The sequence below is a fragment of the Globicephala melas genome, chromosome 6, assembly GCF_963455315.2.
Source record: "Globicephala melas chromosome 6, mGloMel1.2, whole genome shotgun sequence".
NCBI classification, from domain to species: Eukaryota; Metazoa; Chordata; class Mammalia; order Artiodactyla; family Delphinidae; genus Globicephala; species Globicephala melas.
This window is the reverse complement of record NC_083319.1, coordinates 108,598,825-108,626,321: the sequence shown is the minus strand read 5'-3', so window position 1 is coordinate 108,626,321 and position 27,497 is coordinate 108,598,825. Positions and strand designations below refer to the sequence as shown.

The 27,497-nt window shown below is 40.7% G+C and overlaps 1 protein-coding gene across 1 annotated transcript in view; it reads left to right on the top strand.

The window, feature by feature from the left end:
• Positions 1 to 25,896, top strand: part of CEP44 (centrosomal protein 44) — a 59,699-nt gene extending 33,803 nt beyond the window's left edge. The window contains exon 12 of the mRNA XM_060300057.2: positions 25,842 to 25,896. Coding sequence (XP_060156040.1) covers positions 25,842 to 25,889 — 48 coding nt within the window. The 3' untranslated portion in view covers positions 25,890 to 25,896. The remainder of the gene's footprint in view (positions 1 to 25,841) is intronic.
• The last annotated feature ends 1,601 nt before the right edge of the window (positions 25,897 to 27,497 follow it).

Here is a 27,497-nt window from a genome sequence, read left to right as displayed (position 1 = left end):
TAGGTGATTAATTGAAGATTTTAACTTGAAAGGATGAATTGCCCCAACATTGGTTTAGAATTTTTCATTATATACAGTTCAATCTTGTGGTCTGTCAAATGCCCAATAGCCATTTATCTAGTACACGTACCTTTACAGCTGGATTTCCAAATATGATTATTAAATTCATATGATAGAGTGTCCTGAAAGTAAATATGTCAGCAGGCTTTGCTTTATTTTATGCATTTATTCTGGATGTAACATAACTTGATGTTACGTAACACAGATGATGCTCTAAGACATTTTGCCAGAGCTATTCAAGTACAGCATTGTTTGAGATTGCGGAAGGTGATTTAGAAACACCTGGATTGAGTATTTCTATCCATGCTTTAAATCCTAGAAGGCTTGCAGTTTTATAGTCCTTTCAGGGAAAGACAGGAACTACATTAACACTTGTTAGCATAACAGTTAATATACTTCTGAGAAAGATTTTGTAAAAATTTTGAAAATTATGCCAAAAAATTAAAGGGAAGATTAAAAAGGATTAGTGTTTGATCAGCCTCTGTAGGTTTAGGAATATTTTTTAGAATATATATTTTTAGAAATATTTACAGCTTTTATACTTGGGGGCTTGGGAACATGAAGGCAACACGCGTTGGAACAAAATCCTAAATCTTACATTCAGATGAGCATCATCATTTGTGGTAATATTCATGTAATGGAGCTCAGCGTCCCAGCTAATGTCAAAGCAACAGTCGATGAGATTATTGTATTCAAGTTGCTCTGTGTGGTCCACTTGGAACCTCTGTCTCTTTAATAGTATTTGGACGCTCTCCTCTCTCCCTCCCTTACACCTAATCGGTCCAGTGGGACGCCACACAAGACAAAAAGCTCACGTAATTTGATAGAACAGGAGCTGATAGATTAGTAGGGAGAAGAACCATCACGTTTCTTCCTCTCTGAACCAGCAACATATTTGTATTAACAGCCGTGGTCTGGACAAGCGCCTCCACCTTTCTTGTCAAAAAGGGTAATTTTCAGCCAGTGTAGTAGGAGGGCTACACTGTAGCTCATGATGTAAATATTTTTTCAAAGTGGGAAGTTTCATAGGCTATGAAATAACATATTAGCCACATGAAGTGTCAGACTTTTGAAAAAGTCCCCTCTCCCACAAGCTAAAGATTATGATAATAACAGTAACTCTAATCATGGCTAACCTATCTGAGTACTCACTCTGACCGGCCAGAGTGGATTATATATATTATTTCATTAAATCTCCCAAGAATAGATAACCAATAAGGACTTACTGTATAGCACGGGGAACTCTACTCACTACTCTGTAATGACCTGTATGGGAATAGAATCTGACGCACTTTGCTGTACAGCAGAAACTAACACAACATTGTAAATCAACTAAACTCCAATAAAAAAAATTCATTAATAAAAATAAATAAATCTCCCAATAGTCCTATTAGGTAGGTAACTTGTGTTATCCCATTTCACTGCTGAGCTATCTTATCTGTTGTGATTAACAAACTCCCTCCAAAATTATCGGCTGAAACTGTCAACCCTGAATGTGATTCTGTGGATAGTGATTTAGGCAGGGCTTCGCTGGCTGATTCTTGGTCTTGACCTGGTCTAGGTGATCTGGCAGAGCTGTGAACTTGTGATCACAAGTCACTTTGAGGCTTCCTAGTCTAGAAGGGCCTTAGCTGAGACAACAGGGCTCTTCTCTAGCCTAGAAACCCAGGCTTGTTCATGGGATGCCCTCCAGATTCTAAAAGCTGCGGAGTGGAAACTCCAAGACCTCCCGGGGCCCGGGCTTGGAACTAGCTCAGCCTCATTTCTAGTGCATTCTGTTGGTCAACGCAGGTCACAAAGCCTGCCAGGTTTCAAAGTTTGGGGGGAAAGACTCCACGTCTTGGAAGGAGCTTCACTGTGACTAGTTTTGCATTCTACTGCTGTTTCTGAGTCTGAGAGATGTGTCGCGACTTGCCAAAGATCACACAAGTTAGTAAGTGACTTTCATACACTGCAGGGGGGCTCTGTACGCCACCTTGGGAAACAGTTTGGCATTTTCTGAGTTGTTTGTCTTCTTGTTATTAAATTGTAAGAGTTCTTTCTATATTCTGGATACAAGTTTTTCGTCTGACATATGTGTCATGTATATTTTCTCCCAGTTTTTGGCTTTCCTTTATTTTCTTAATAGCGTTTTTTTTTTTTAAGAGCAAACGTTTTTCATTTTAATGAAGTCTAATTTACCAATTATTTTCTTTCATGTGTTGTGCCTTTGGTGTTCTGCTTAAGAATGTGTGAATGAGAAGTGTAGCCCTAGAAGTCTAAGGGTATAGCTTGAAGCGGTCCAAGTGTTTTATCTAAAAACGAATTTCGGGGAGTTCCCTGGTGGCACAGTGGTTAAGAACGCGCCTGCCAATGCAGGGGACACGGGTTCGAGCCCTGGTCTGGGAAAATCCCACATGCCACGGAGCGACTAAGCCCGTGCGCCACAACTACTGAAGCCCGTGCGCCTAGAGCCCATGCTCCGCAACAAGAGAAGCCACCGCAATAAGAAGCCCACGCACCACAGTGAAGAGTAGCCCCTGCCCGCTGCAACTAGAGAAAAGCCCGCGCTCAGCAACAAAGACCCAAAGCAGACGTAAATAAATAAGTAAACGAATTTTGCATTCTACTTAATAAAGTAATCTTACTTGCCTTCACATAAAAATAATGCCTCACGTAAGAGACGGCTTATCTAATGCTCCAGGATAGAAACCCACATTTATTCCATGGCACAGACTGCACATCTTCAGAACATAAGCACTCTAGGTGCCTCAGCAACTAACAACATTATCATTCATAACAAGTTCTAGTACAAATAAAAGCGATAAGGCTACAAATAAAAGGAGAAATTGCCATATATATATATATTTGTATACACACACACACATATAATAAACTCTGCGTTAACCTTTTACCATCATTGACTGTATTATTAGCTTTCCATATAGATTCAACTATTTAACTGCTTATATATGTCTAAGCTACTAAAAATCCTTCCTGAATGAATAGCAGATGAACAACTGAATGTAAATGAAAACAGATGCTTCAAAGAAAAGGATCCAGAATTGTCATCAACTCTTCACAGTCACTCCATGTTTTCTCTAACAAGCACATATGCCCACAGCACATTGCCAAACTCTATTGACGTCTTCCAAAATTTCTGTACGAAATTATGATTATGATCTCATAGAGTTCAGGACTTTTGGCTAAAGAGCCTGCCTCCCCAGGATGTTTTTTTCAAAGAAGTTGGTACCCCCAGGAGTGCTGGGGGAGGGAAGCACACACAGGTATTGGAGGATGTCCCTAAACTAAAGCCTGCTGTATGATCTCAGAATCTCCAAAGTTTGACTTCTTTCAAATCTGAGAATCTGGAGTCGCGCCAGATCTAGAGACACAAGGCAAGCAGAAAAGGAAACCCACTGACCCTGTATTTAGTATCCACATTCTTGTGCCTTTAAAGTATGTATTTTCAAATGTAACCTATTGAAATATCAATAGTCCTCTGAATATACAGATACTAGCACAATAAATGCATTCATGCTGTATAAGAAACGATGGGTTCTTACACACCATAAAACACAAAATAACGTAAAAAAAATAGTTGCTGCTCTAGAGGTATTTGCTTTAGACTTAAAGTCTGTTTAAATGTGTGTATAAAATATGTTTAAGAAGTGATAATAGGACGAAGTGAGAGAGTGGCATGGACTTATATATACTACCAAATGTAAAATAGATAGCTAGTGGGAAGCAGCTGCATAGCACAGGGAGATCAGCTCGTTGCTTTGTGAACACCTAGAAGGGTGGGATAGGGAGGGTAGGGGGGAGATGCAAGAGGGAGGGGATATGGGGATATATGTATATTTATAACTGATTCACTTTGTTATAAAGCAGAAACAAGCACAACATTGTAAAGCAATTATACTCCAATAAAGATGTTAAAAAAGAAAAAGAAGTGATAATAGATTAGGTGGTCAATTACTGAATGTGGCAGCTAGGACTAAGGAACATTACCGAGTTTTTGTCCTCATTGGACAAATCCTAGAAGACAGAAAATTCACTTTATACCTCATTTCTGCGCACACATCAGAGTTAACTGCAAAAAAAATCTCATGGGTCTATAGTCCTGATTCCATCTACCTCTTTTGTCTGACTCCTTTTCTGACAAAAACTGTTGATTTTCAAAGGTGCCTTAGGACAGGAAAGATGTGTTCAGACACGTGTGCACACGCAGATGGTGGGGTAAGGGGGTTGTTGGTGAAGGAAGCGTGGGCTTGTGAGAAGCATCCGTCATATTTTTCTTTTTTGCATAGAAGCAGATACATGTGTTAAAATATATGCCTATGATAACAACTGCTAAAATTATGGTTCGTTTTGATAGAAAGACGTCCTGCTCAAAATCTGATTTCAGGCAACTATTCAGCAAGCAGGATCGGAATAACTATCTTATCTGTACTTTTTATGTGCATAGTTTCTGACAGGTTGTGCTAGGTATAGTAAGCCTTTACTAGCGCTGTACAGAATGTATCACAACTTGTGACTTGAATAAGAACAAGTTATTCAAACTTGCTTTGCTCTGTTATTCAAAGTATTTGAAACTTCAGAGTGCTCATTCCGTCCTTTGCAATGATTCCTGGTTTCATCTTATTTATGCCATTGGCCCTAGAATCAAGCAGCTCACCAGATTTGCAATAAAGTTATTCAAGTTTATGTATTATGTAAGAATATATTATCATTGCATAAAATCTTAAAGCACCAGATTTCTTGGAAAAATGCCCATGAATTTAAAAGCAGTAGTTTTAAAATTATGTATATTTGGAAATATCCTTAATTCTGAAAGAATGCACCGCATAAACTGCTAGATTTTTTTTGAATATTAAAATTTACTTTGCTTTTTCTCAGTTTAAAATATAATAAATAGTTCTACCTCCCAAAGACAATGTCTTTTAATACAAGTTCCCTTCTAAGCTTTTTTTTGGATACGCTTTTACATAATTGGGACCATACTCTCTATAGTTTCTATCCTACATTTTTTTTTAACATCTTTATTGGAGTATAATTGCTTTACAATGGTGTGTTATTTTCTGCTTTATAACAAAGTGAATCAGTTATACATATACATATGTCCCCATATCTCTTCCCTCTTGTGTCTCCCCCCCACCCTCCCTATCCCACCCCTCTAGGTGGTCACAAAGCACTGAGCTGATCTCCCTGTGCTATGTGGCTGCTTCCCACTAGCTATCTATTTTACACTTGGTAGTGTATATATGTCCATGCCACTCTCTCAGTTCATCCCAGCTTACCCTTCCCCCTCCGCATGTCCTCAAGTCCATTCTCCAGTAGGTCTGCGTCTTTATTCCCGTCTTGCCCCTAGGTTCTTCATGACCATTTCTTTTTTTTTTTTTTTTTTTAGATTCCGTATATATGTGTTAGCATACGGTATTTGTCTTTCTCTTTCTGACTTACTTCACTCTGTATGACAGACTCTAGGTCCATCCACCTCACTACAAATAACTCAATTTCGTTTCTTTTGATGGCTGAGTAATCTATCCTACATTTTAAACTTAAACATAAGCTTTTCTTGTACTATGACCAAAACTTCACGTGTAGACATCTAACCAGTGACTGTGCCATAATTACATCAGTTGAACTCACAATAGTGCACGTTTAAGTTTGCTATTTTAAAAATGCTCTTGTGGTCACCTCATTACATGAAACTTTCACAAATTTCAGATTATTTCTTTTTCGAGTGTCAGTCAGGGCTCACCCAGAGAAGCAGAAGCAGTAGGAGATGTATGCTAAGAGACAGAGTGCAAGGAGCTGGCTCACCTCGTGGAGGCCTGCGAGGCAAGCATGGAATCTCAGGGCAGGAGGTTCGGAAGAGCCGGCCGGCACCCTCTGGGCTGGCCTGAAACTGCCGTCCGTCCACAAGCAGAATTGCTTCTTCTGAGAAGCCTCAGCCACATTTCAGGACTTTTAGCTGATTGAGTAAGGCCTACTCAAAATATCTAGGATAATCTCTTTTACTCACAGTCGACTGAGTTTTTGCTTTAATCACATCTAAAAAAAATACCTTCATAGCAGATAAGTGTTCATGAATAACTGGGACTGTCGCTTAGCGAAGTTGACCCACCAAAAGACCATCAGGGTTAAATTTTCAGAAGTAGAATTACTGAGTCAAAGGGAATGGAATTTTTTTTTAAAAAATCTGATACAAATATTTAAATCCCTTTTCTAAAGGGTGGTCACAATTTTCTGTACTTTGCCACTCTATCCCTGCATTTTCTTGGGGTAGGTACCAGACTGCCTACCCTACGATACTCTGAATCAATAACACAATCGAGAGGGCCCCTAAAATAAAAAAAGCACTCGGGTCTCAAGATGAACACAAGGTTTCCTGGCTGTAAGTATCTAGGAGCGAAAGATCTGCTTTCCCAGGACAGTTATTCTGCCCTGAGCCCTGTATGAGCCTCACTGAGCAGCTGCCAGACCTACTTATAGGTGGGAATATAGATTCCTATTTATTATTTACTCTTTATTGGGAATGTGTTAGGCATTTTGAGGGGAGATAGAAGTGCTTACCCTGTCCTCAAAAAGTCTAAAGTCAAGGCTAAGTTTTAAATAAATATTTGATGTTATTATATCCATGTTAAACTTCATTTTCATAGATTTCTCTGGGAAATGGGGCTAATCATGTCTTTAAACTCTACATAACTATAAATAAAAGGCAGACCTTTCTGAAGCCTCTTGCTGTTTCAGTAGATCTATGTAAAGGTCCATATTATTTTATCTTTGAAAACTTATCATTAGGCAGAGGTTAGTAGACTGATTAATTGGGTGGATTTGGGGATGAGGTTTTTTAGTTGAATTCTTACTTTTATTATGTACTTTTTTTTAAAACCTGGACAAATAACTTAATCTCCCAAAGGCTCAGTTTTCTCACTTGTAAAATGGAGATAATATTCTCTCGTGTGGTTGTATGAGGTTTAAATGCGCCAATACATGTAAAATGTTTGGCATATGTGCTGGCACACGATGTGCATGTGTGCTTGCGTGTGTATGACTGATCTCCCCTCTGTATCTTCTACTTTCTTTCGGTCCTCCACCCACCACACCAACATTTCAAGCAATTTAGAGCAGGACAGAAAAGTGCAACTGGCTTGAAAATCATTCTTTTATTTCTTCAAAGGCTCAAACCTTCCGAGAATTTAGGTTTCGAAGGAAGCAGGAAGTGAGGTCGGGGCAGGGGCGGGGGGAGAGGTTGTAATTTGAAGACAGAGATAGATTGCCTTGAAAAAACATAAAGGAACACATGCTCCTCCAGAGGACACAGAAGGTCCCCAAGCAGAGGGAGAGGAGGAGGGGGCTGTGAATCCTGAGAGCAGAGGGGTCTGCATGCTTCGGGGCAGAGCCTGAAAAGCTGGGAAGACCCCCCAAGAGGAGGGGCCTCACAGAGCCTCAGGCAGGGGGGCCTGGACAGGATCACAGTGGACTCCTAAGGATGAGGAAGAATAGTAAAGATCGGCCAGAGCTAAAGGAGGCACACCGACAGGCTCAGGGGATCACTCTTGTCATTGGGAGGATGGTCGCAGATGGCCAGAGCCTGTAATATCATTTCACGTGACCCCAGAACCAGAGCAGTACTCTGGGTGGGGCAGGGAAAGACTCTCAGAAGGACCAGTAAGTTTCACAATAGCCCAGTGGGGCTTGGAAACTGAGATTAAGTTGATTTATTAAAAAAAATAATGAAAATAAATAGAGCAGGTGCAACTCAGCTGGTAACATGAGATTCACATCCAATACTTACTCAAAAAGTGTCATCAGTGACAATTATTTAGCTCTTACTGATATGGAAGAAAGAGGAAAACGGAACATCCTCTGGCTGACATCTCTTAATACTTCCTGCCTACTTGTGGGCCTTGCTTGACCAGTTGTAGCCAATCTCAAGAATTTTGGACCTTTCCTTTCCATTGGCATCTGCCTGCAAACAGGCTAAAAATTCCTCTTATCCTTAAACAACCACCACCAATTTCTCTCGATCCAAACATTCCACCAAGGTCGTGTAACCTCCCTTCTCTTCACTATCATGTTTCTCAGGAGTGCAGACACACTTGGTGTGCCCCCGTTCTGAACTTCCATGCACCCCTCAACTGATTACAGTTGGGGCTTCTTCTCTCCCCGTTGAGGGAAACTACTTTCACTAGGAAGATAATGAATGATCTCCGGCTGCCAAATCTAAGATTTGTTCTGTATTCCATTTAATCTTTTTTTTTATCCTATTTAATCTTTGAGCAGCGTCAGACACTGTGTGCCTTCCTAAATGTCAAAAAGATTTGTTTTTTTCAAAAGACTTTATATATTTTTTAGAGCAGCTTAAGGCTTACAACAAAATTGAGAGGGAAGTACAGAGATTCCCATGTACCCCCCGCCCCACACATGCACGGTCTCCCCTGTTATCAACAGCCTTCACCATATGGTACATTTTACCAAGGATGGCCCTACATAGACATGTCGTAATCACCCAAAGTCCGTAGTTGACCTTAGGATCCACTCTGTGGGTTGTACATTCTATGGTTTGCATAAATGTCTAGTGAAATGTATCCATCATTATAATATCAGATAGGGTATTTTCACTGCCCTAAAAAAGATTTGTTTTTTAATCCAGCATTGTACAGGATGTTTTTTAAATTATCTATAAAGCAATATTGCTCGGGGACTTCCCTGGCGGTCCAGTGGTTGGGACTTCGCCTTCCAGTGCAGGGGGTGCAGGTTTGATCCCTAGTCGGGCAGCTAAGATCCCACATGCCTCACAGCCAAAAAACCAAAACGCAAAACGGAAGCCATATTGTAACAAATTCAATAAAGACTTATTGAAAAAAATATCTTAAAAAAAAAAATATCTTAAAAAATATCTTAAAAAAAATCTTAAAAAATATCAAAAAATATCTTTAAAAAAAAAGCAATATTGCTGGAAATAGAAGTCACAGTATCCCTCCTTCTTGAGACCTGCTCCAGTGTTTTATATTCTATGCTTCTGTTAATGCCTCTATTATGCTCCTGTTCTCCTGGGCTAAGACTTACTTTGTCCTTCCTCATTTCTTTCTTTATGGCAACTCTCAAATCCAAGAGGATGTCCAATCCTATTGCTTCTACCTAAGACATATTTCTTTGCCATTCTTCTTTATTTAAGTTTCTACCAGGATAGGAAGCTCTCGGGAGTTCCCTGGTGATCTAGTGGTTAGGATCCGACACAATCACTGCCATGGCCAGGTTCAGTCCCTGGTCAGGGAACTGAGATTTTTGTTCATCTCCCAATTAGAATATTTAGTAATCCCATATTGATTTTCCCATTACCAGATTTTCATACTTGGGCAATACGCCACACAGTAAACCAAAGCCAATGATACACATGTCTCTCCATTCATAGTGCTCTATGGTCTGTCGTTGTGGTCGTTCCATCGCCCTCAGGATGCAATCAGTACACCTGATCTCAGTGTTACATGGCAGGGTGGTCCCTGGCTCTGCAGAATTAGCAAAGTCTTGCCTCACCCCCCTCCTCACCTCCAATCCAAACGCCCCATCTAACCCCCCACCTCCCACCGACCTACCGAAAGCAAAACTCTCAGTTCCCCTGCCCTGTGATGGATCAAGCCCTCCTCTAGGTGATTCAGATTCAAGTGAAAGCTGCAGAGGCACTGCCTGGGCAGGCTGGGAGAAGGGCCTTTTGCTCTGGCTCCTCGCAGACTTGGCAGCCTCTCTTGCATTTGTATCTGCCATGCACTGTATACTCTTCTCTCATTGACTGTCTCATCCTGTAAATGCCAGCCTGCAGCGCTGCTCTTCCTGACTGGAACACCACACTTGCATTTTTCTTGCTTCTTGGAAAACTGCTGTTATTTCTTCAATTCCCATCTCAAATGCCGTGAGGATTCCGACCTTGCCCTGTCCTCCAACCGCGTTTTATCTGCATCTCTGTAATAGCATTTACCATGTTACATTTTAATTTATTTTTATAATATTTTCCTCCAAAGACTGTGTGCTCTGTACATACACAGACCATTTTGTTTTTTGTCTTTTTTACCCTTGTGGCCTAGCTTACCGTTTTCTGTTTTTCTCTTCTTTTTTTGCTTCCTCTTTACACACAGGATTTAAGACAGTCGGGAAAATATCTTTGAAATGAAATGTTTCTACTCGGTACGGTAATGGTAACCAAGAAACCTGGCCACTATTACAACCTTGTGAAGGTCTTTATCACATATCAGAGGAATCCATTTCCTATTTGCGCCACTTGAGTAATAAAAGGACAGTAATTTTTTGAGTGGCAGCCTGATTCCTCCCACATTCTTGCCAAATGTTTTTTTCTAGTCCTGCTTTATCCCTGAATCCCAGAGGCCCCTTGATACAACTTCCTGTGTGACCCCAAGTTTCTGACAACAAGGAAAATAATATTTCCCAGTGATTTCTCTCTACTGTTCAAAAATCCTATTGCTTTAGCTGCAGCTATTTTAATTCCCTTTCCTGGTTTTTTTGTTTGTTTGTGTGTTTTGTCTTGTTTTAAATCTGATTTCTGTTCTCAGGTGAGGGGACACTGTGGGTGAAGAGAAGGAATTGAGCAAAGGAGGCCTTACTGCCCCACCTCAGGGTTTGGAGTCTGTTTGGTGACCTCTTTCCTCAAAACACGGCCCTCCCCCATTTCTCAGATTTAATTCCTTAAGATGAAAATTTGGGGAAAAAAGAAAAAAGAAAGAGGCAACTTTAGTTGTGAAAATACATCAGTTTTCACAAAATGGGAGCTGAGATTTGCTATTTGCAGGTTAGCTGGGGGGTGGCTTCGCCAATACTAGTGATTCATTGTAAATGTCTCCGTGTTCCTATAGCTTGATGTTAAACTGTTCAGTCAATTACTGTATCAAAGCACCTAATCTAATTCAGTAGCTTAAAAACTTAATGCAGTTTCAACTGGTAATTGAACTTTTACAGAGAAAATCATGTGCCTTGTTTCCAAGAAATGAAATTAAAGAATTAAGTCAAAATAGATGATATCAATTATCAATAAAGCAGGTTGGAATTTTTTGATTAATATCTAACAAAAAAAATAAGCTAATAATTCTTGAGTGATCTTTTTATTTCATCACTGGGTAGTGGATATTCCTTGATTACTTCCACAGATTCATTTTATAGGACATGGAGGAAAACACATCTGCAAAGGCAGAAGCAGAGTGACTCCTTAAATGCAATCTTCACCGTCATTGAAAGTGACAGATTTTTGACAAAACTCAGGGTTCGCTCTGAGCTATTATAGCAGTTTATTTTCCAACAGCAAGTCATTCCGACCCGATACATGGTTAGTGTGGACTTTTAGCTCATGAGCTAAATCTTCGAAACCCCTGACTGTTCAATGCACTTACTTCAAGTTGGGAAACCTCAGGGTCACCTGCTGTGATTTCCTACGGAAAAGAAACAGAACTGTTGCAATACTTTGAACTCCAGATGAGTGAGAGACATAAAACTGATGTGTTTCTGATGTTCCATTTCAAGATAATAACAGGGGATCTGTTCTTAAAGAAATACATAAAACCGAAGCTATTGGAGCCACAGCAGCTGGGAAGAGGACGCATTTGGAGATAGCTGGAGGTACTGATTAAGATCAGTACTGATCACCACACCAAATGTCAGCTGCTCATGTGTCTGGACCTGCCAGGGTGGCCCCTGAGGCCGGATAGCACAGTACTTCTTTCCCGGCAGACTCTGAAGCATCCTCTTCCGTCTGTCAAAGGCAGACAGAACCGCATCCCACAACAGCTCTTCACTTGAGTTCCTTGCCTCCCCCAGTGGCCAATAGTTGTTAACCAGTTATCATAAATGTGACTTCTCTCAGCAGATTCAAATGTTTGCCCCAAATTTTGCCTATTCTCTTGGTGTATCTATTTTTTTTTAATTTTTAAAATTTATTTACTTATTTATTTATTTTTGGTTGTATTGGGTCTTCGTTGCAGCGCGCGGGCTTCTCATTGCGGTGGCTTCTCGTTGTGGAGCACGGGCTCTAGGTGCGCGGGCTTCAGTAGTTGTGGCACGCGGGCTCAGTAGTTGTGGTGCATGGACTTAGTTGCTCCGTGGCATGTGGGATCTTTCCGGACCAGGGCTCGAACCCGTGTGCCCTGCCTTGGCAGGCGGATTCCTAACCACTGCGCCACCAGGGAAGTCCCTGGTGTATCTATTATGATTATTCTGATGCAGGAGAAGAATCAGCCTCATTCCTAACCTTAAAAAATAGAGGTAGGAATTAGGCTAAGACGGTCTGCATGGGAAGCACAGAAGGCGGCAGCTTCTCTTTTCCCGGAGAAGCCTTGTTCATGGCTGTCTTTTCCAGCCTTGGAAAGAGGTCATCAAAGTCAGTGATGAACGTCAGCCCAGAATCCTGCTCTGACTCGTTTCCTCCCAGTGGTTCTCTGAGAGGGGCGCGTTCCCCAGACAAAGCGCACACCCTGGGGAAAAGGCAATGATGCTGGCAGGAGGCTGAGCTCTGCTTCCTGTGTGTGAGGTGGGGCTGAATGTTTCTAATCAACAGCCTTTCTCCGTTTTCATCACTTGCTCTGCAACCCTCGCAGTTTAGCTCAGAAAATCAGGTGAGGGTAAGAGAGCTCCTTGTGGTCTTTTTGTAAGCATCGGGGTGGCCCAGGTGTCGTCCGATGCCCTGCGGCATGATGGAGAAGGTACACGTCCTCTGCTGATGAACAACCTCCCCACGAGGAAGACTTAGTGGCAAGTGTTCACTGATGAGATGTCTGGAGTCAAAATTATGGAAACTGGCCACAGTTAAAAATGATAAGCTAGGGACTTCCCTGGCGAGCCAGTGGTGAAGACTCCGGGCTTCCACTGCAGGGGCTGAAAGCCCCATCCCTGGTCAGGGAACTAAGATCCTACGTGCTGGGAGGTGCAGCCAAAAAAAAAAAAAAGACCCAGGTAGATAATCGGTCTGTTTTGGCCTTTGTTTTAGAAAAAAGTTACTCAGAGAACTGCCCATTCCTCTCCTTCATAGCTGGTCAAAGATTTGGGGTTGATTCTGATCGACTTTGACTAATTCTTATCAGTGTTTCGGGGAGGATGAGGCCAGATTGGCTTAAATGAATGAAAAAGTGTTTGTAGTTTTAGGAGTTAAACCCCTCGTGCTTTAATTTGTTCATTTATTCATTCAGCGCATTTTAAGTAATCATCAGCTATGTCCCAGGCGGGCACCAGGGATGCTCTTTCTAGAAAAGCTGAGCATTATTTTGATAATCATAGTGATGAACTCGGAAGCTCGCTTTACTTCTCTGAGCTGCACATCAATCAAGAAATTATTGTGAAGACAAATCAGTCTAACCCAACCAACGCAGACAGTTTTTGTGGCTATGGGAGCATATGACAGGATTTAGGGAAAAATTATTACTAAATAATGAGGATTCACATTCCTTGGGGATAAGTTGATAACACAATGAAACATGAATGTAAGAGTATGAGATAGACATACTCCTCCATTTGGACTCAAGATCAACTCATTCTGATTCATTCAACCAACGACTTTGTTTGAATATTAAGCCTATAGAGGAAAACCGAGGAGTTTTCTTTAGTAATTTCACTAAAATAAGATTGCTACTTACTTCATTATTCCAGAAATATTTTTTGAGAAAACAATTGTGCGAGAAGATTACAGTCTAGTAGTGGAATATGTCTAAACCAGTCAGTGCACTACAGGTTCTCAGTTACTGAGCCCAGGAGGGTAGAGGAAAAGTTTTTCCTTCCCTACACTTGCTAAGGATTAAATGGGATAAACTGTTGAGAAGTCACGTGTCCCATTCTAATGATTTTCAACATCACCACACCAAATGTCTTTCATTCAAATACAGACATAACATAATCCAGTTAGGAAATATTATCCTAACATTTGGTCCAGAATTCTTCTCTATGAGCCCTTTCTGCTCAGAAAACAAGTTCATAAATGCTGGGAGTACTCCAGCTGGTGACCTCAGAGGCCAGGGAGGTTGCTAGGCATGAGGTAAGGGAAGAATGTGCTGTTTCCTAGCGAGAAGGACAGGGTCGGGGGAGAGGGAGTAAAGAGGTGGGCAAAAGAGGAGAGACAAGCCAGCCAAACAGAGGAGCAGGTGCTGCAGAGAAAAAGCCAGGAGAGAAACTTCTGGTGCTGAGCAGTAAAAATGGGCCTGGAGAACAGGGCAATATAATAAGTGATGTGTTTTTGTCCCCCAACCTTTCCGATCATCAGTAAAATCACATGTTTACAAATGCTTTGGTTCAAATTTTGAGGCAGACAATACAGGAGCAGTTTGATATCCAGGTCAATAGGAGGGGGCACCCAGTCAGCCTGTGTGGGACAAGAGCCCAGGAAGCCATGAGAGAGCAAATGTCCAGACATTCGCCAACGGTCATAGAATGACTTTGGACTTCTTCAACAAGTGGAAATGTAGGGTTCAAGTCCAGGTTTACCCAGCTCACCAAGGGTCAGATGAACTCCCACATGGCACATGACTTACACCAATTTATAAAGACACCAGGAAAGAGTCGCATTGGTTCGAAGTTGGCTCCATTACCGGGCAGTTATTTTTAACATCTAATCGAAAACCTTCCCCTTAAACCAATCGTATTCCAGATCTTCTTTGTTCACCTACGCTACCTCAGCTTGACCTTTCCTAAGTCAAATACATCCCTGTGGATCTATGATTCTCGCCTACGTGGTCTTCAGAACAGAAAAGTAAAATTGCTCTACCAGGGATCACGATGATATAATATTCTCTAAATGGAGATGCCTTATAAAACTATTTTTGCAGCATTCTCACACAGGTATTTTTAAAGTTATAATTCGCCGGTCTGTTCTTTGCCACTTCAACTATAAAGTCAAGTGTTGTCATTTTAAAAAATTTTATTCAGGGAAAACTTTTCTTCCTGCATCCAGTGATGTTCTGTCTTTTATTTAGCCTGCTTTCCTCCCTTCTTCTCTGAGATCTCCCCGCTGAATTTTGCTCCAGGCTCCTGATTCCTCATCTGACAGTCTTTGTAATTAGAATTGGAGGTGTGGGAGAAGCTCACATTCAGAGCAATTCCAGACTGAGCCAGCTGCAACAGTGTAAGTCTTAACTGTCGTGAGCAACCTTCACCCGTGGACAGTCCTGTGATGATATTGCAGTAAAACGCCCACACGCCCTTGGTTGAAGCTGGTCCCTTCTCTTGCTTTACGAGCTATTTTCAAAATGCCAAAGACAAACAATACCCCTTCATCCCACAGAAAAACAGCAATCTTGGATCCAATTCCTACATCCCTTCTCCCTCCAAATTGGTTATGATCACGCTTCCTCAGGTCCATAAACTATATTTAGGTGGAAAAGAAAAAGAGAGACAGGCTGTCACTGATCAAAGGAAACAGATGCACGGGCATTTCAGGTCACTCCCAAAGTGTTTCAGGACAGTTCAGTTTGCACTGCGCCACTGAGTGAATTCTCTTTCCTGCTCCCATGTTGAAAATGGTTCAGCTTCAGGGAGCCATTCCAGTCTTGGCTATGTTACTGGGACTTTCTTTTGAAAAGACGTGGACATGATCCTGAAAATAAATAAATAAATAACAATGCTAAAACTTCTTGTCTTCAAAATACTAAATACACAACAAATTAATCCATAGGAAAAAGTACAGTGTTATTATGATTTTTCAAAAAAAAGTTAATAGACTAGGATGGAGAGAGTGATGTTATAAGGTCAAGAGGAGACGTTGATTTCCAAGTTGAATCTACTTACTTATTGCAAGAATACGAACAACTTTTTTTTTTCAATCCAAACTTGCTAAGCCACTTATGCTTTTGTTGCAGCGACTGCTCCCCTGAGCGGGCTATGGCTTTGCTTACAATGAGTTCCGTTGGCTTCTCTGAGACCGCTTGCTTCTCTGGACGAGGGAGGTATTTGCCATCAGTGAGGTGGGCTGAATCAGCAAGATGTCACTCTATTTGCTGAAAATCGGTGCACTGTCAGCAGGCAGCGGTGGTGGGAGCAGTGAGTGATTTGACTCACCTTAGGATGTTACCAGAGGTTCCAAGCACTTGCAGACAAGCAGCCTGTGCTACCTTTCTTTCAAAATAATGATACATTTAAAAAATACTATTATGTATTAGGTCATTATCTTCATGAGAAGTAAGTATCCGCAGTGCTTGAAGGCACCATATAGAATTTTCTTTGTCGATGATTAATTCTCACGTACGCTAATTAAGTTGATCAAACTCTGCTGCGCTTCTGTAGCTGGAGATTTCCTTAATCTGTGTTTCTCTCTCTTAGGAGAGCAGAGAAACTTCATTTGCATGAGTTTTGCACAAAGTTGGTCCTGTCTTTAAAAACTAGGTCAATAGAGTTGCTGGAGTTGAAATTCCCCAGCCCTCCAGCCACATTTGGGCTTGATGGATATGAACCTGGTTAGTCTCATAAGCCTCTGGGAGCTGTAGCTTCCCTCCCTTTTCTATTTTGAATGGCCTACTTTTGCCTGTGAACTGTAAGGTGCAATCTAGCATAATGACTGCTTTTATTGCTTTTTAACCCTAGTAGCCACCACTGTACTTTCTATACACATCAGGGCTCCAGAAACACTTGATATTATTGATAACAGTAAATGATGATAACCAGTATTTTATTATTTTATTTTTTTAACATCTTTATTGGAGTATAATTGCTTTACAATGGTGTGTTAGTTTCTGCTGTATAACAAAGTGAATCAACTATACGTATACATATATCCCCATATCCCCTCCCTCTTGCGTCTCCCTCCCTCCCACCCTCCCTAACCCACTCCTCTAGGTTGTCACAAAGCACCGAGCTGATCTCCCTGTCCTATGCAGCTGCTTCCCACTAGCTATCTATTTTACATTTGGTGGTGTATATATGTCCATGCCTCTCTCTCACTTCGTCCCAACTTACCCTTCCCCCTCCCCGTGTCCTCAAGTCCATTCTCTACGTCTGCGTCTTTATTCCTGTCCTGCCCCTAGGTTCTTCAGAACCACTTTTTTTTTTTTTAATTCCATATATATGTGTTAGCATATGGTATTTGTTTTTCTCTTTCTGACTTACTTCACTCTGTATGACAGACTCTAGGTCCATCCGCCTCACTACAAATAACTCAATTTTGTTTCTTTCTAAGACTGAGTAATATTCCATTGTATATATGTGCCACATCTTCTTTATCCATTCATCTGTCGATGGACAGACAGTTAGGTTGCTTCCATGTCCTGGCTAGTGTAAACAGTGCTGCAATGAACATTGTGGCACATGACTCTTTTTGAATTATGGTTTTCTCAGGGTATATGCCCAGTAGTGGGATTGCTGGGTCGTATGGTAGCTCTATTTTTAGTTTTTTAAGGAACCTCCATACTAGTTTCCATAGTGGCTGTATCCATTTACATTCCCACCAACAGTGCAAGACAGTTCCCTTTTCTCCACACCCTCTCCAGCATTTATTGTTTGCAGGTTTTTTGCTGATGGCCATTCTGACCGGTGTGAGGTGATACCTCATTGTGACAACCAGTATTTTAAATCTTAGGAGTAGTCTTTACTAAAGCAGTAACTGACCATGGTAATACAATCTCCTGCTACTTTAGCTCATCTGTTCCTTGCAACCATCCCATTTTACAAGGAAGAAATGAACTTAGAGTAGGGAAACTGCTTTAGGATTAAGGTTAATACAGCTCATCCTGAAAGCTAGATTTGACTCATGCCATTACTAGAATAATCACTTTTTATGTCAGATCTGATTCATGATAGCTGACATTGATTGCATTCCTAATATGTCAAATGCTGTTCTAAGTGTTTCACATGTATTAATTCAGCCTCACAGCAGCACAAGGAGAGACGTGGATTATTACTTATATTTCAAAGATGAAAAACGCAGAAATTGAAAGGTTTAGTTGCTGGGGCCCCGGGGTCCTGTGGCTGGTAAAGGGCCTCTCCAGGATTTAAACTATGGAAGCCATTGCAAAGCCCTGCTCTCTGCTGTTTGGTTATACAGCTTTTCATTTAAAATTAGGTTTTAATTCAGCTGGCGAGGTTAAGATTACATAAGATTCCATTCCTCATTTTGAATAATTTTCTGTGTATTCCTAGCCAAGGTCATTTAATGTTATTGAGCTTCATTTTGATTTTTATCAAATTGTCTCTTTTCATTTTTTTCGTATTAGTTTCACCAAAAGATTGCGCTTGGGAGTCCTCATGTAATATATTTAACTATAAAGCAAAATAAAAGTCCTATGTTATACACAAACTGACTGATTTTTGACAAAGGTGCAGAAATAATTCCATGGAGGAAGGATATTCTTTTCAGCAAATGATGCTGGAGCAATCGAACATGCTAAAAAGTGAAGCTCAACTTAAACTTCACACCTTATTCAAAAATGAACTCAGGGCTTCCCTGGTGGCGCAGTGGTTGAGAATCTGCCTGCCAATGCAGGCGACACGGGTTCGGGCCCTGGTCTGGGAAGATCCCACATGCCGCGGAGCAGCTGGGCCCGTGAGCCACAACTACTGAGCCTGCGCGTCTGGAGCCTGTGCTCCGCAACAAGAGAGGCCGCGACAGTGAGAGGCCTCCGCACCGCGATGAAGAGTGGCCCCAGCTTGCCACAACTAGAGAAAGCCCTTGCACAGAAACAAAGACCCAACACAGCCATAAATAAATAAATAAATTTAAATCATATGGGCTTCTAAGAAGACCTCTGCTTAAAAAAAAAAAAACCAAAAAAAACTCAAAATGGATCAGAGATTTAAATATAAAATGTTAGAATATAAAACATTTAGAAAAAAAAGCGGGGGGAATATCTTCAGGACACAGGGCTGGGCAGGGCCCTTGGACATAACATCAAAAGCATGATACATAAAAATTATTTGCGAAACTGGACTTCATCAAAATAAAAATATTTTGCTCCGTGAAAGACCCTGTTAATAGAATGAAAAGACAAGCTACACACTGGTAGGTAATATTTTCAAACTGCATATCTGACAAAGGAATTACATCTAGAATATACAAAGAACTTTCAAGTCAGCAGCAAAAAAAAAGAAAAAAGTTAGAAAATGGGCAAAAGATATAAACAGATATTTCACAAAGAGAAGATGTACATAGCATGTAAGCACACGAAAAGAAATTTGGCATCGTTAGCTACTAGGGAAATGTCTCAAAGCCACAACGAGACATCACTATACACCTATCAGTATGTAAAATAAAACACAGTACTAAGACCAAATGCTGGGCAGAATGCCGAGAACCTGAATTTCTCACGCACTGATGGTAGGGATCTAAAATGGTACAACCACTCCGAAAAGAGTTTGGCAGTTTTTCCATGGGAATCTATATGCTATTATTGCAACATCACGTGAATCTCTATCCCATGACAAAAAGTTAAAGAAGCCACACGTTCAACATAGTAAGATGGGAATGGGCCATCACTGCATTCATTATCTTCTTGCAGTGGTAAACATGATATTGTTGATAATAATGTACATATAATAGACATGCAGAGTTTTCTTTTTAAAGTTTTTATCTCTAGTTGTTTCAGATTAAAATATCTAAAACATTCTAGCAATTTAAGGGGAAGAATCCTTTTAAACTGCTAGTCACGGCTTGCTGCACCAGAGATGTTTTATTTGAAAAAATTCAGAGGCACCACTAGATGGCAGTAGAGGTTCGTATTTTTGTTCCCTTGGTTTTTGTTTTTTGGGGGGGTGGGATGGGGGGAGGCGGAGAAAATAAGGGACAAATTTGGTTCTGCTCTCAGACCCAAATAAAAACAATATCTGTAATGATAGACATTATTGGTGATTAGCAAGGTTTAAGCTGCAAATACAATCATTAAAAAAAAAATCAATATTGGTGTAAGATAAAAAAAACCTGCAATAAATAACACACACTGTGAAAGACCATGGGCAGAGTACACTTTGTAAAATAAATCTTGGACTAACAGCCTGGATGAAAATGAACAATTTTAGAGAAAAAAAAGTTTGGCATTGAGCTCTGTAATGGCAATTGGGATTTCCTGGTTCAAAATCTTAATGGCTTTCAGAAATTTTAAGCAACTCTTTTATTTCTGCCTCTTCCTACTAATAACTACACAATATTCAGCTGCTCATCATTTCTTTTTAATTTAATTTATTAAAATTTTTTATTTTGTATTGGAGTATAGTGGATTAGCTACTATGTTGTGTTAATTTCAGGTGTACAGCAAAGTGATTCCGCTGTACACATACATACATTTCAGATATTCTTTTTCAGATTCTTTTTCCATTTAGTTTATTACAGAACACTGAGTAGAGTTCCCTGTGCTCTGCAGTAGGTCCTTGTTGATTATCTATTTTATATATACAGTGGTGCATGTATGCTAATCCTAAAATCCTAAATTATCCCCCCGCCCCATCATTTCTAAACTGGGAAAGTCTTCCTTTTTTAGATTACAGATTAAAGCCATATGAGGCAGAAGAACAAAATTCTGCTGTTTTTCTGATATCACATTTCAAAATACTCAATATCTTTTCGTCTTGATAAAGCTGAGAGAAAATCTCTATATCATTTGCTGGATTTTCTGTGAAATTTACTTGCTAGAGACAAATTGAAACACTGACTTAATATCAAGTTTCAAGGGATGGGGCAGTGCCGTGGGGAAGAGGGGGCAGAGGGGACCCCTGACCTGTCCATCCTGGTCTTTAATTAAAGGCTTTGTAGGTTTAAAAAAAAAAAGAGAGAGAGAGATCCTATGCTTTTCTTCCTAGAGGTTAATTGATGGGGTTAACCCATTCATGCCTCTCATTCTAACTATATATTGTCATCAAGAATACTTCTAAGAGGACATCCCTGGTGGTCCAGTGGGTAAGACTCTGTGCTCCCAGTTCAGGGGGTCCAGGTTCAATCCCTGGTCGGGGAACCAGATCCCACATGCATGCCTCAACAATGATCTCTTGCGCTGCAACTAAGACCTGGCGCAGCCAAAATAAATAAGTAAAAAAAAAATTTTTTTTTAAAGCATATTTCTGGGCTTCCCTGGTAGCGCAGTGGTTGAGAGTCCGCCTGCCGATGCAGGGGACACGGGTTCGTGCCCCGGTCCGGGAGGATCCCACATGCCGCGGAGCGGCTGGGCCCGTGAGCCATGGCCACTGAGCCTGCGCGTCCGGAGGCTGTGCTCCGCAACGGGAGAGGCCACAACAGTGAGAGGCCCACGTACCGCAAAAAAAAAAAAAAAGGATATTTCTGAGGTATTTATTAGCATATGTTACTATTCTCCTGTGTCACCTTAATGTCAGATGAAGTGAAACAATGTGTATTATGTCTGGGGCTCTCTGTGTAGGAAAGACACATTCAAAATCTTGATGGAATATTCACGGAAGTGTCAAAGCAAATTTCCACATGAGTCAGGCATCAGAACAATTTTTACAAACAAATGGTGCAGCTTTTAGTCTGCCTGCTACAATGTCACCTAAACCTTATGGATGCTAGGTGATGAAGGAGTGAAATTTCTATAATGAGACATCCACAGTGAGACTGGGATGGTAACAAAGGACAGCGCCATCGTGGGGTTGGAGTGTGAAAGCGCCAGGAAAGAAAGGGCTGGTATTCCCACCCCAGAGCAGGTGATCAGTAAATCCTATTGTCTGTGAACCTGGGTGAGATCAGATGAAGCTAATTCATGGTAGATTCTCAACACAGTAGATTGTTTAAAAATAAAGAGGTATTCTTAATGACTCAGTAGAGAGAAATATCTAACATTCTCTCATTTACTTTATCCACATCAGCAAACCTTAAGAATTCTGATTTTCATGACATAGTAGTACTTCTGTATACCCATCTTTGGTATAAATAGCAAAACAAGCTTTCCAAGGAATGTGGGTGTCTGTAAGGTCTATATTTCAGTAGAAGAATAAGATTTTTTATTTTCTCTTTAGTTCTGTAAGTCAATAATAAAATAGTTAATTCTTGAATAATATGAGTAAGTTTCCTACAACTGTTTGATAATGAGATGAATGAAGCATTTAAAATGTCATCAGCCCTTCAACATTTATCAGTTTTCTACTTTTTCTTTAGCTTTGATAACAAACAGGATCTTGGATTTTGAAATTAGAATGTTTCCTGAAGAAAATTCTCTGGGGCTACTAAGGTTAATGCATAGAGATCAATAATTAATAGTGATTCTTACAAATCCACTGGGCTGTATACTTTTTATCATGTCTCCCCTCAGTTTTATTTTTCTCAAAAACGTGACACAGTCTAAGGCACTTGATAATCTTGCATAAAATGTATTTTTCAGTTCTCTTCACTGTACTGTCTCCAATCCTTTCAATCCCTGCATTTTTCTGTTTTTTCTTTGCTGATGATGTTTCCACTTGAAAAATCTATCCTTGATCCGAGTGAATCTCTTGGAGGATATATGTAATACAGATAGCGACAGACAGGCATTCAGAGAATTTGGCCCTGGAGCTCAGAATCTCGGTGTTGTATTTTATGAAGATGAATATATATATCCAACTTGTCAGAGTTAAAAGTCATCACATTGAGATAAAACTTTGACCTTACCCAGTTGATTGGAAGTTGAATTTTGTTTCTTGAAGTGGGTCTCTAGAACCTCCTAGCAACAGCTCTTGAGTGACTTGTTTTTTAATACTTTTAGGAAAAGCACCAGGGGGATAGATTAATGTTTTATTATAGGAGTGAATTTGGTTCATGTGCTCAGCATTGATACCCAAAGCAGCACAGTCCTGAGAAATTGCCTGAATATTTGTAGGAAAGAAGTTGTCCACTGCATCATAAAGAAGAGGCTTTTTGGAACAAATCTCACTGCAAATTTCAATACTTTACGCTTTAAAATAGTGAGAGATAAGTCACAGTGCTCTCCTCCAAGCATGCCCACACAGTGACGTGACTGCTACCACTTGTGGTTTACATGGAAACTTTCTTTAATTGCTCAGATCAGGTTTTGAGCAGCATTACACTCAACGTCGTCTCTGCCTCCTCGGCAGGGTAGCAAGACGTAGATACTGCATTTTTATGAATGCCAACATTAAACCAGAGAGTTAGAAGGTGCTGGGGTCGATGGTTCCCAACCCTTGAGAAGCATTTGGCTATACATACCAAAGTGCTATTTACTTCTGTGAGCAGACGATTAATCTGTGCTACCCAATTCACAACTGAGTGGAAATCAGGGAAGGTAGGAAAAAAAAGGAAGAAAGAAAGAAAGATCTACAACTGTTTCAATACCTAGTACATGATTGGCGCTGTCTAGGCACTATAAAACCCTTTTTTATCATCAAATCTTTACAACCCTATGATGTAAATTTCTTTTTACACACAAGGAAGCGGGAATTCAGAAAGGTGATATGACTTAAGTTCACATAGCTTGGAGCAGGTAGAGCACGGTTTTAAACCCTGATTTGTCTGCCTCAAGACCTAGTGCTTTTTGGAACCCTTGCGCACTGTTGGTGGGAATGTAAACTGGTGCAGCCACCATGGGAAACAGTGTGCAAATACTTCAGAAAGCTAAAAGTAGAACTAACATGTGATCCAGCCATCCCTCTTTGGGGTACATATCCAAAGGAAATTAAATCAGTATCTGAAAGAGATATCTGCACTCCCAAGTTCATTGCAGCAGTATTCACAATAGCCAGTGTGTGAAAACAACTTCTGTGTCTACTGACAGATGAATGAATAAAGATAGTGTGGTATAAGAAAACGTATCTGAAGTACTTAGTATAGTATTCCTCAGGAAGTAAATTACTGCCTTTTCTGTAGTGCACTGATTTTGAGGTATTTGTTGTGTTAAAAAACGAAACCCAACCGAGTACATTTGAAGATCTAATTAGCTTTATCCAACGATTCATGGATCAGGGAGCATCCCATCTAACAAGCAAAAGGGAGTTCTGAGGAGCTGTACAAAATGGAAGGCTTTTATAGGCAGAAGGGGATAGAAAGAGGAAGTTTCTAACAAAGAGTGGATTGTCTCAGGCAAGGTCACCTTCCTTTGGAGACAGGCAGGGTTCTATTCTGCCAGTGACCTCACCAGTACTGGTCAGGTAATTCCAGATTGACTGGTTAAAGGTCACTTTTCTGGGAGTGGCTGAAACTGTAATTAGGTTGGATATTAAATCTTGGTTTGCTGTTGTGGGGTAAGTGACCTCATTCTGGGCTTCTCTTTCTTTTCTTTTCTTTTTTTTTTTTTTTTTAGCAATTCCCCCCTTTTGATCAGACTCTCAGCTTCACTGGGAGATGGCATTAGGGCCACTTCCAGCTACCATTCTGAAGTTCTTGCAGTTTTTATTGATCCTTGTGTGTTAGTCATAGGTCATGATGTTTTTGTGCTTAATCTCTGTGATATTCACAGGCCATGATTTCAGGTTCCCTTTTTTTTTTTTTTTTTCTCCCTGCAGTGGGCTGTTCCCTAACCAGAGATTGAACCTATGCCCCCCGCATTGGAAGCATAGAGTCTTAATCACTGGACCATCAGGGAAGTCCCCAGCTTCACAATTTTTAAGTTGGTCTTTCTCTTCATTCCTTTTTTGATGTTCCAGTCTTAGGGAGATCACTTGCTTGGTGGTTAGTGGCTGTGGACATGCACTGGAAACTTTTGAGAGCACTTAGCATGCCAGGGAGACTACTAGGACTAGTATAGGTAGGGCAATTCCCAATGTCTGGAGTGCATGTCAGAAGCATAGTCTCCAAGACCCAAACTAATCTAAATCAAGTAAGTCCAAGAAGGACTCCATTGAAGGAGTCACCTTTCTAAGCCCAGTGGCTTGCTCAGGCATCTTCTGTAACTGAGCTTCAACTTCCCCAGAAGTGTTCATCTAGGAGCAGCAGGTGGTGTTGGTCAGGGAAGTAGGGCCCAGCCAGAGGAAGAGAGTCCTGAATCGCAAATGCCTCCTAGTTATTCCTGTTTGAATCAAGACTGAAAAAGGGACAACCATGGATGCCAGTCAAAATGTTAGGGTCTGTAGACCACACAGGCAGTTTTATTCTTGTCTTTTGGTCCTTTTCTTTTTATAGAGCCTAGATGCAATGTTCACCAAGTTTGGGGTGTTAGCCAGAAAGAGGAAAACAGACCAAAGAAGAAATGGGGGACAAAGAAAGGATTTGTACCTGGGAGGGACCCAGAGGGTCCTATCTGGTTTCAGTCCTCCCTTTTCTTTGATACTTATCAATCATGAGGAGAGCAAGTGTTGGACAAGAAAGGGAGTAACGGATGGAGAGGTTAATCATATACTCGGCAGAGGAGCTCGGTTTTAGGGGGACTCAGTTGCACAATGGGTCTGGACTTGGAAAGGAGGGGACAATGGAAATCTTTATTTTTCTCACTAGACTGGGCACTGAGACAGACATCTGAGAGAGCTGACTTTGGCAAGAATTTTAACCTTACCTGGCTTCTGCCAGCTTTCCAAGGATATGCAAGATTTTTCATTAATATTAGTTTCTTTGGCTATTTAAGGGAATAATGTAACAGCTTACCAGAAAATTCCTCAGAGTCCCATCAACCCTGGGAGAGACCCATATGAGTGCCCTCCTTCAAGGGTATATCTAGGGGCATCTGTAAGACCACTAACTTGACGGACTTCTGTTTATTGTCACGTAGTCTCCTCAGAGTGGAAAGACAATTCAGACAGAGAATTGCTAGAATGAGTACTTAAACACAGGAGGATAGAGGGGGGCAGTAGGAGTTATGTCAGTCTTTAATCTTTCATTTTAGGTACCTCTTGTGTCTTTCATTTTTCATTAGCCTTTAGCAACAAAACTTTTATTTTATTTTATTTTATTTATGTTTTAGGCCACACCACGAGGTATGTGGGATCTTAGTTCCCCGACCAGACATTGAACCCACACCCCGCTGCAGTGGAAGCAGAGTCTTAACCACAGGACCACCAGGCAAGTCCCAGCAACAAAATTTTTAATGAAGCTATTTTGGAATTTTGAAGCCTTTCTGGAGGCTTCTGTATGCCAATTAAAACAGGCATTCCATTCTGCTTGCTTGATTTTGGAGTCCTTGCTTCTGAGTACACTTCTTAAGTAAAGGATCTTGTGTAATTGGAATGTTTCCCATAATGGCCTTGTAATTCTAGGTTGTTTTTAGTAAGATTTTTGTCATTTTTGTAGATATCTACAGTGTCTGGGACCATAGTTCTTAGACATAGAATAAGTAGGTGTGTCAGAAGGCGATATGCTTAACTTTTTAGGATTTGAGGATCTACATAAAACAAAACAAATAAACGTATGCACCTTAACACACCAGCAGTGACCAAGAAATGTTACTGCAGAGTATCCAAGGGAAGGCCCTGTGTGCACCACCGGCAGGAGCTTGGGACAGGGGAAAGGGCCGAGCCAGCAGGCCCCCCGGAAACAGGACTGCAAGACTAGTCTGGGTTTCCAAAAAGGGGAACTGTGAACTGAAAAGCCAGTTAGGTAGGGAGCTCAACACAAAGAGATCATCCAATTTAACCAGTGTTAAGGTCTGATGAGCAGTCTTATAAAATTAAAATTAAAAATATATTTCCGTGAGTTTGGGGAATCCTGTGAATCTGATGATTATCAATTGAATCATGTGACTCAATTCTTAAGGCATCTTGGTCTAGATTAAGTTTGCTTTGATAATGAGCTCAAGGGGCTCATCAATTTTTCAACAGAAGATTCAGTTTATATCTTGCTTTCCTAATCTGTGCTAAGATACTGGAATTAAGGACTCTTAAAGTGAAGCATGTTAATTAAAGCTTATTTATCAGGACCTCATCATCAGACAGATTTGCGGATGACCTTCCCATTCCAAGAGGTAATAAAGCTAAAAACCCGAGCTTCCTTCAGAGGTGCGATTGTTGGGTTGACTGTTCTGCTGTCTGACAGCACAATCTCTTATCCCAGAAGTACTGATTTAGTCATTTTACCAAGAAGTCAGAAGTACATAACGAGTTCTGTAAGGTCTTCCAAAATAAGTAGGACTCTGTCTCATATTACTTTGAAGCAAAAAGTTTTTGTTTTTTGTTTTTTTTTTAAACCTTTAAGATCAGAGTGATCAGGAAGCCAATTTGCTAACCTGAGAAAAGTAACCTTTTCGCTGGGCTGACGCAGTTTGGGAAGCTGTCTCTGAGCCTACACTGGTTTACTGGCTGATCTACATGTTGGCATTTACTTTTGATTGTGTGGATGTTAAGGTTTCCTTTTTCTTTATAGCTGTACTTTGCTCGTAGCAAAGCATAAGGGCCGGGCTGAGGAGTGTTCCTTTCCAGTATCCAGGTGTCCTACCTGGATGTCATACCATCACATCACAAAAGGAGAAATCCTTTCATAATCCTCTGATGTAGGTACTCATCAGAGGTACTATCTACACTTTTCAGATGAGTAAACCATACCTAATGGTGTTTATCACGAGAGCTTGTGATTAAATATTTTCCCCAATAGAGGGTGCATAGGCCAAACATTTTAATAGATCCAA